The sequence below is a fragment of the Salvelinus alpinus genome, chromosome 11 (assembly GCF_045679555.1).
Source record: "Salvelinus alpinus chromosome 11, SLU_Salpinus.1, whole genome shotgun sequence".
Lineage (NCBI taxonomy): Eukaryota > Metazoa > Chordata > Actinopteri > Salmoniformes > Salmonidae > Salvelinus > Salvelinus alpinus.
In genome coordinates this window covers 63662368-63672279 of record NC_092096.1, presented here as the reverse complement: position 1 = coordinate 63672279, position 9912 = coordinate 63662368, and the positions used below count along the sequence as shown (strand labels likewise).

Below are 9912 nucleotides of genomic sequence, written 5' to 3'. Positions count from 1 at the left end.
TATGAGTTCGAATTTACAGAAAACTATAACCTGCTATATGAGCAGCTAACCGATCGCTGCAGCTGTACATTGTCCATCTGTAAACAGCCCACCCAATTTACCTACCTCATCCCCTTACTGTTTTTATTTATTTACTTTTCTGCTCTTTTGCACACCAGTATCTCTACTTGCACATGATCATCTGATGATTTATCACTCCAGTGTTAATCTGCTAAATTTTTATTATTCACTCCTATGGCCTATTTATTGCCTACCTCATGCCTTTTGCACACAATGTATATAGACTCATTTCTTTTTTTTCCTACTGTGTTATTGACTTGTTTATTGTTTACTCCATGTGTAACTCTGTGTTGTTGTCTGTTCACACTGCTATGCTTTATCTTGGCCAGGTCGCAGTTGTAAATGAGAACTTGTTCTCAACTAGCCTACCTGGTTAAATAAAGGTAAAATAAAATAAATAAAATATGCATATGAGTCATTACTATTAGTCTAATGAAATGTATAGCCTAAATGGGGATATATTAGCATACTGTAGCCTGGCTAACAATTTTCTTCAGTCCATGAATGCAAACTTCCCACAGGGCACACACTGGTTTAATCAACGTTGTGTCCACGTCATGACGTCTGTGCCCAATGGGTCTATGGGCTACTGCATTAAAATCGGTCTCCTAATATCATTTAAAAAAATGTTTTAATTAAATCCGCTGTCATCTGACAGCTAATACTATGATTTTATTTTGTTGCCAATAGGCTACATTACATCTTGTGGGTTTTAGCTCCAAACCCAGTTGTTACTAACCTGATTGTTTATCAACTTATCAACCAACTATCTATACGCATCGTGTATGCTAGATTTTGGTTGGAGTGAAAATGTACAGGATGACTCGCCGAAAACTGGGTTAGAGAGTTCGGGGCTACAGAAATGCTGGCCAATGCATGTTTGATCTATACATGTACGAAACGCTTTCTCCCCCGCGTGTTAAAAAGTGGCAAAGGGTGTCTCGATTAACCAATCACACTCTGCCATGTTGGACAGTCTGACCAATGACAGCGCTCAGCAAGGAGGAAACCGTGGATGATTCGATAAGTGTCGCACGATGGGAAGCAAAACAAAAGGGGAAGTGGCGGATGAACCTCGTTAAGGTGGCGAGAAAACACCCACGAAGTTGCTGAAAATTCCTCTGCTTTGAAGGCAGTTGAACATAGGGAAAAGCCCCGGGGGGAAAGTGAGTCTTTGGCGTGGGCTTCTGCAGTGTTCAGAACACGACACTATGTAACCGCCAAACCCCCATGGCAAATTGTTACTATGTAGCCTAGCATATCATCCCCACGTAAAAAAAATTCCTCCACACATCAGGGAGAGAATAGGCAAGTTCGTTTTGAATCGGCCGGTGCCCCGGGTGAACCGTGTTTACGTATTTTGGACGATTCCATTCGTCCTAAAGAGAGAGATACCATTCCGGGGCAGCGGGCAATGCAAAACGAACTCGCTCAATCCATTTGCTGTGGCTGATGTCAAGTGACCGACTTCCGCCCCATGTCTTCAGTTCTGCATCAGCCGGCAAGCAGTTGAGAAACGACGCCAGGGGAGGTAGACGGACAGATGTTGTCAAACGAAGGAATGGAAACCTGACATTAACTTTGAATAGGAAAAGAGAGTAAACGTCGCCGTGGGCAGCTGTCGTATGTGGACGCGGTGGTGAACCTGGAGGGAATAGGGCGACAGAGAGAAGCTGATGAAAACGTTTCATTTGAGGAGGCGGACCCCTGACTGCGTCTTCGATATGCTGAAAGCAGGCCCGGTGTGTTCATACTGTATGTGGAAGTACAGATAGGCTACAATTTTGTCTTTATTCAATCATGAGGATCGGATACATTGTACTTTAAACCGCGTTGGACACACCGCGTATTATTTCCTGGCCGCGAGCTAGAGCCAATTTATTTGGTCGTGTGTTTTTTCAGATAGAAGATACCATACTTCTACCCATTTGCACTTTTTTCTTTGGAAGTTGACTTTAAAGTAGAGTATGCTACCGGTTTGTCTCAGAGCTAGCTTTAAATCGTTCTATAAGATCTGAGTAACGGATGAGGGGAATCGCTTGAGGTCTAGCCTACTTCATGCCACGCACCTGAGCAGGCCTATCATTTTTGGATGGAGTTTTGAAGTACTATGGCCTAATTTTTGACGTTGCGAACACTTGAATTAGATACCTTTTGTAGATAGGCCTAGCCTATTCATTGTCATTATCTATAGCCTATAGATGCAAATAGTGGAGCATTTCTAAACACCAACAGCTCCTAGTCTATTTCGCTGTTATCTATTCATATGTGGTATTTATCTAAACACAGCGGGTTTTTTAAAGGTGATGCATTTTATCTAACTGTCGTCTGACGTTTCATTCTTGTGGCTCGACATATTCGAATATTTATATCCCAAACGCAATTCTCCGGGTAGTCTTTACACCCGGCGGAATCCTTGGACAAAGCGTTCCATTTCGGAATAGCCATTATTTTTGTATTTATTCCCTCTTCACACGGAAAATAATTAGTGGCTTCCCCCACAATGAGTTACTTCTACCAAGCAGTGCTTCTATTGCTACGTGGACTCGTCATCTCTGCGGTACTGGGATTGGAAAGCAGTTACTCAACCGATCTGTCGACCCGTGCTTCTAATGCCGCAATTGTAGCCACTACAGGTAAGTGTGCCAATCCAAGATACACTGTTACCGATTATTCACGCATGTTTATCGCTTCGCATTCTCACATAATGCCACCCTGACGCACAGTCCTTCTGAGAGACTGATGGTAAGCGGGAGTTGTGTCTACGTAGGCAGTCACCTTTCCCCCCCTAGCTAGCAGGTTGTAACGGGCTAATGTGATGCTACCAGTGGTGTGGTGCATGGAGAAGTCGGTATACTGTCATTTTGTCAAAACATTTCTAAAAGGCCTCCCGGCAAGGAAAGGCTTGGAACGGTTCTACCTGGAACAAAAACGGTTCTTCATAAGGTTCTAGATATCACCTTTTTTCTAAGAGTGCAACCGAAGCTGTACTGTATATGATAATAGTATAGGCTAATAGTATAGGCTAATAGTATAGGCTAATAGTATAGGCTAATAGTATAGGCTAATAGTATAGGGAAATAGTATAGGCTAATAGTATAGGCCTACTATTGAAATGGATAAATGCGGCTGTCCGCTCATTCACAGGATTTCCCATTGTTTTCAGGTTTTTGCTCTGTCACACTGTTTTAATAGAAAGAACATCCAACTTTGTTCTAAGTCCACAACAATGCTTAAACCACCTCAGACATCTCTAAAGGCATTTTCACACTGCGTTGTTCTTAGTCCCAGGCTATCTTGGGCTCCCGAGTGGCGCAGCGGTCTAAGGCAATGCATCTCAGTGCTGGAGGCCTCACTACAGACACCCTGGTTCGAATCCAGGCTGTATCACAAACGGCCGTGATTGGGAGTCCCATAGGGCGGCGCACAATTGGTCCTGCTTCGTCTGGGTTTGGCCGATGTAGGCGTCATTGTAAATAAGAATTTGTTCTTAACTGACATGAAAGTAAAACATTTTTTTTGTCCTGGGTTAGACTGGCCTTGGGCCAGTTTAGCCTGTGTTCACACAAACATTTATTTACCCTGGACTAAACTTTAGCCCTGGGCTAAGGATTCACACGTATATTCCAAAGCCCTGGGATAACTGACAAGCACAACATGCACCCAACATTCTATCTCTGTCTCGCACCAATGTTATAAGCAATAAGACCGTTATTAACACATTTTTCCCCCTCTTCTGGATTAGCATTTGATTTCCAACAGTGATGGTTTGTATAAATGTTACTGTCTAACCTCGGAAACAATGTTTTGAAATTCGATCTCGCCCCTGTACAGAGAACGCTGTGCAGTGCACAAACGAGGCATCAACTTTTCGGATTCAGGCCGAAATCATACAATAAGTATTATCTTGGATATATCCAATTAAATGTCAATATAAAAGCTATGGAAACAGAGGAAAAGGTAGCTTTTTCTGTCCTTCGAGCTGCAGAGTTTGGGGGAGGTTCTACTGATGTTCAGTTTGAGAGGGAGTGCGAAGATGAGGAGGACCAGGGGGAAGCTTGCTACTGCTTGAATTGATTTTAATAAAAACAATATGTTTCGTTGCCCATAATGAGGCTATTTATGAGAGTTATTGACCTCACAATAAGCCATTTTCAAGTAATTTACACATCTTCCATCACTATGATGCGGCAGCTGCGGAGATGGACAGTTCATGGGTGCTGAAAGTAGGCTAATTCGAGAAGATTTAAACATTTTAATTTGACTTTATGCTACTAACAACAAGAGGGCCTTGTGTTGGAGCCCATTTCTTCCTATTTAAGAAGAGGTAGGACTACCTGTTTGATATACAACATTATAGTCGACTATCCATGGACTTTGTCAGCCAATTCATTCAATCACCGTGCACCTCTTCAATAGCTCCGTGTCAGTGAAGAGCTTAGTGTGTTAAGTTAAAACCAGGGCTTGAATTGAACGGTGTATGTGAGGGTACTGTGGGTTTTGTTAAAGAAAATGTCTAAAAGCATAGGCCTACCCTTTGTTAGCTTAAAATAAAACAAAAAATATTGGACCTGATTATATAAAGCGATCTATAACGACGCTTTAGTTCACAATGCTTTGAACTAGAAACAAGCTGTAAAATGTCGGTGCGGGGCGGCAGGTAGCCTCGTGGTTAGAGTGTTGGGGCGGCAGGTAGCCTCGTGGTTAGAGCGTTGGGGCGGCAGGTAGCCTCGTGGTTAGAGTGTTGGGGCGGCAGGTAGCCTCGTGGTTAGAGTGTTGGGGCGGCAGGTAGCCTCGTGGTTAGAGCGTTGGGGCGGCAGGTAGCCTCGTGGTTAGAGTGTTGGGGCGGCAGGTAGCCTAGTGGTTAGAGTGTTGGGGCGGCAGGTAGCCTCGTGGTTAGAGCGTTGGGGCGGCAGGTAGCCTCGTGGTTAGAGCGTTGGGGCGGCAGGTAGCCTCGTGGTTAGAGCGTTGGGGCGGCAGGTAGCCTCGTGGTTAGAGTGTTGGGGCGGCAGGTTTGCCTCGTGGTTAGAGTGTTGGGGCGGCAGGTAGCCTCGTGGTTAGAGTGTTGGGGCGGCAGGTAGCCTCGTGGTTAGAGTGTTGGGGCGGCAGGTAGCCTCGTGGTTAGAGTGTTGGGGCGGCAGGTAGCCTCGTGGTTAGAGCGTTGGGGCGGCAGGTAGCCTCGTGGTTAGAGAGTTGGGGCGGCAGGTAGCCTCGTGGTTAGAGTGTTGGGGCGGCAGGTAGCCTCGTGGTTAGAGCGTTGGGGCGGCAGGTAGCCTCGTGGTTAGAGTGTTGGGGCGGCAGGTTTGCCTCGTGGTTAGAGTGTTGGGGCGGCAGGTAGCCTCGTGGTTAGAGTGTTGGGGCGGCAGGTAGCCTCGTGGTTAGAGTGTTGGGGCGGCAGGTAGCCTCGTGGTTAGAGTGTTGGGGCGGCAGGTAGCCTCGTGGTTAGAGCGTTGGGGCGGCAGGTAGCCTCGTGGTTAGAGAGTTGGGGCGGCAGGTAGCCTCGTGGTTAGAGTGTTGGGGCGGCAGGTAGCCTCGTGGTTAGAGCGTTGGGGCGGCAGGTAGCCTCGTGGTTAGAGTGTTGGGGCGGCAGGTAGCCTAGTGGTTAGAGTGTTGGGGCGGCAGGTAGCCTCGTGGTTAGAGCGTTGGGGCGGCAGGTAGCCTCGTGGTTAGAGCGTTGGGGCGGCAGGTAGCCTCGTGGTTAGAGTGTTGGGGCGGCAGGTAGCCTAGTGGTTAGAGTGTTGGGGCGGCAGGTAGCCTCGTGGTTAGAGCGTTGGGGCGGCAGGTAGCCTCGTGGTTAGAGTGTTGGGGCGGCAGGTAGCCTAGTGGTTAGAGTGTTGGGGCGGCAGGTAGCCTCGTGGTTAGAGCGTTGGGGCGGCAGGTAGCCTCGTGGTTAGAGCGTTGGGGCGGCAGGTAGCCTCGTGGTTAGAGCGTTGGGGCGGCAGGTAGCCTCGTGGTTAGAGCGTTGGGGCGGCAGGTAGCCTCGTGGTTAGAGTGTTGGGGCGGCAGGTAGCCTAGTGGTTAGAGCGTTGGGGCGGCAGGTAGCCTCGTGGTTAGAGCGTTGGGGCGGCAGGTAGCCTCGTGGTTAGAGTGTTGGGGCGGCAGGTAGCCTCGTGGTTAGAGCGTTGGGGCGGCAGGTAGCCTCGTGGTTAGAGCGTTGGGGCGGCAGGTAGCCTCGTGGTTAGAGCGTTGGGGCGGCAGGTAGCCTCGTGGTTAGAGCGTTGGGGCGGCAGGTAGCCTCGTGGTTAGAGCGTTGGGGCGGCAGGTAGCCTCGTGGTTAGAGCGTTGGGGCGGCAGGTAGCCTCGTGGTTAGAGCGTTGGGGCGGCAGGTAGCCTCGTGGTTAGAGCGTTGGGGCGGCAGGTAGCCTCGTGGTTAGAGCGTTGGGGCGGCAGGTAGCCTCGTGGTTAGAGCGTTGGGGCGGCAGGTAGCCTCGTGGTTAGAGCGTTGGGGCGGCAGGTAGCCTCGTGGTTAGAGCGTTGGGGCGGCAGGTAGCCTCGTGGTTAGAGCGTTGGGGCGGCAGGTAGCCTCGTGGTTAGAGCGTTGGGGCGGCAGGTAGCCTCGTGGTTAGAGCGTTGGGGCGGCAGGTAGCCTCGTGGTTAGAGCGTTGGGGCGGCAGGTAGCCTCGTGGTTAGAGCGTTGGGGCGGCAGGTAGCCTCGTGGTTAGAGCGTTGGGGCGGCAGGTAGCCTCGTGGTTAGAGCGTTGGGGCGGCAGGTAGCCTCGTGGTTAGAGCGTTGGGGCGGCAGGTAGCCTCGTGGTTAGAGCGTTGGGGCGGCAGGTAGCCTAGTGGTTAGAGCGTTGGGGCGGCAGGTAGCCTCGTGGTTAGAGCGTTGGGGCGGCAGGTAGCCTCGTGGTTAGAGCGTTGGGGCGGCAGGTAGCCTAGTGGTTAGAGCGTTGGGGCGGCAGGTAGCCTAGTGGTTAGAGCGTTGGGGCGGCAGGTAGCCTCGTGGTTAGAGCGTTGGGGCGGCAGGTAGCCTCGTGGTTAGAGCGTTGGGGCGGCAGGTAGCCTCGTGGTTAGAGCGTTGGGGCGGCAGGTAGCCTCGTGGTTAGAGCGTTGGGGCGGCAGGTAGCCTCGTGGTTAGAGCGTTGGGGCGGCAGGTAGCCTCGTGGTTAGAGCGTTGGGGCGGCAGGTAGCCTCGTGGTTAGAGCGTTGGGGCGGCAGGTAGCCTCGTGGTTAGAGTGTTGGGGCGGCAGGTAGCCTCGTGGTTAGAGCGTTGGGCCAGTAACCTAAAGGTTGCTGGATCAAATCCCCTAGCTGACATGGCAGTTAACCCACTGTTCCCCGGTAGGCCATCATTGTAAATAAGAATTTGTTCTTAACTGACGTTCCTAGTTAAATAAAAGTTCAATGTAAAAAAAAAAAAAATGTGTGACTCCAGTCCAGTTTGTCTCTGCCATTTGGACCTTCAATAGCCCAGGAGACATAAAAAAATAAAAAAATAAACGTTGTTTGGGAAGTAATTTGTGATTCTGTCACTATCAATTGATGTTTGACATTTCAATAGGCTATTAAACAACATACTAACTCTAAATGTGACCTGTTTAAAGAAGTTAGGTGTATGTTGCCAGTCACTACTTTACAGGAGAGGCATTATATATATATATTTTTTAATCAAAATGCATTTTTTGGGCTGAAATGCCTTCTGGAACATGTGAAATTTCAAGTGCCTTAATAACAAATATGCCATCTGTAAATACGAATACAATTGTTCAATCACGAGCCTAGTTAGTTTAGCCACAGAAAAAGGCAGGAACCTTCCCGCTAGCCATGATTGGATGAGACCTACACCTTCTCTGATTGGTCTGCCATTTAGATTGCTTCTGTCTATTACATTAGATGCTCAGTATGTGTAGAAAATCCTTGCTACTGCAGCTTTAAAAAAAAAAAAAAGAAATAACGTTAGCCACGGAGAACTGCAAAAGTGTTGCTACTGCTCTCAACAACAACAACATTGCTGCCCTAAATTCAGCAGGTGTTATCGACAAAGATCAGTGGGAATAAGTTGTGATGGACAACTTTCTGCACACAGTCAGTGTAAACCAGAGTGACTTGACACAACAGTCCAAACAAGCTGTAGCTAGCTACAAACAACGGAAAAGACAGGCTGCTATGAATCGTTCATCCATGTATATGGGTAAGAGTCTAGCTACATTTTCAGATATTATACGTAAAAAAAAATTCTCAGTCGTGTTTATTGCAAGTTAAAGCGTACTGTTACCTAGCTAGCAAACGTTAGCTTGCTGGCTCGCTTGCTAACATTACGTGTATGACATCTGTACTAATATTATTAGTATGTCAGAAAGACATTTGCATTGCTAGTTATAGCCTAATGTTAGCTAGCTAGTTAACATTGAACCAAGTTGGTTAGCTTTAGCTACCTGCTGATTCATAGTACAGCATTTTATGCATGTGGCTAGCTATGACAATCCGTTTGTACTGTAGCTATGGGTTGGGATTATGGTTTATTGTTTAGCTAGCTAGCTATCTACATGTCTAAACAAAAGTCTCCACTTCGCCAGATGATTACATGACCCATCAAGTTAGCCAGATGTGTCTGGGGGTGATTACAACCATCTATTGTATTTCATGAACATGTGAACATGTTTAGACAATAGTAACCCATCCACTTAGCTAGATGTGGCTGGGGGGCGGTTAGCTATAGCATGTACTTCACATGACCCATCAATTTAGACAAGTTTGTCGGGGTAAGCATCATCTAACAATTATAAAATATGTTTATCTGGACACTTTATTTTTGATATTGCTATTATGCAAATGTAAAAGTAACCATTTCACTATACCGTTTACAGCTTCTGTATCCTGTGCATGTGAAAAATAATTATTTCATTTGATAGTGTGTGTTTACCGGAGACGGTAATGTAAAGAACAACACGACCTGCACCAACGTCAGATTAGGACAAAGGCCAAGGACTAGATCAAGTGTATTTATACCTGGAGATTTTCCTTATTGTAGGGTACTACTTTCACCACTTTTAGTCTTAATCTTTGGTTGTTTACTATACTACTCCCTCTGTTTAGCACATGGCCTCACATGTGAACACTTAAAGAGATGGGTGGGGCTAAGGCTTAAGAGGGTGTGAATGATGTCGAATAGGTGTAGACAAAGAAAGGCTCTGAGGTGTAACAAAATATTCAAGGGCCATTTTCTCAAAGTGGTGTTACAAGTTTATCTACTTTCAAAGCATAATTACGTTCCCATTGTTCCTCATTTGCAGTGTATGATATACTATTTTGTAGCTCTAAGTTTTTACTCTTATCCAATGTAAAAAAATCAAAATAAGGCGTCGGTCCCAAATCAGTCAGGATCAAGCCAGGTAGCCTGAAAAGGAACAAAAATGAATTGTTCATGGCTTTATTCTGTCATTTAAGAAATAAATTGTGACGCATTTGTGACATGCTACAGGCTGACAGGAGCACTCAGGATTTCAACAACTCATCAACAACAGCACTTCAACATGCCTATATATTAAGCATTTAGGATGTAAAAAATACCTTATTAGGCTATACATTAATTCTACAGTGGATTTGAATTCACTTTTAGAAACAAGACTTTGGGCAGTCTTTGGTTTGAGGATCATGTGGTGAGCTATGCATGCCTAGTTTGTTCATTTAGGCTAGCAGCTGCTCTTATATTCCCCATAACCTAATCACAGTCAACACATCTATTTTGTAACAACAATATCATGGAATAAAATAGAATAATTTAGAAAATGATAGTTTCCCAAATTAAAAAGGTTACTGCATATAGACCTACCTGATGATATGTGGCTGCTGTGTTAAACAACTAATGGCTTTTTATCGAATTCATTGTTGATCAGATACTTCAGTTGTAAC

The 9912-nt window shown here is 46.6% G+C and overlaps 1 protein-coding gene across 4 annotated transcripts in view; it reads left to right on the top strand.

The window, feature by feature from the left end:
- Positions 1-1119: 1119 nt before the first annotated feature.
- Positions 1120-9912, top strand: part of LOC139534638 (stromal interaction molecule 2-like) — an 87404-nt gene continuing 78611 nt past the window's right edge. For all 4 annotated transcript variants that reach the window (XM_071333931.1, XM_071333930.1, XM_071333932.1 and 1 more), the window contains exon 1: positions 1120-2696. In XM_071333931.1, the coding sequence (XP_071190032.1) occupies positions 2564-2696 (133 nt within the window). In that variant the 5' untranslated portion in view covers positions 1120-2563. The remainder of the gene's footprint in view (positions 2697-9912) is intronic.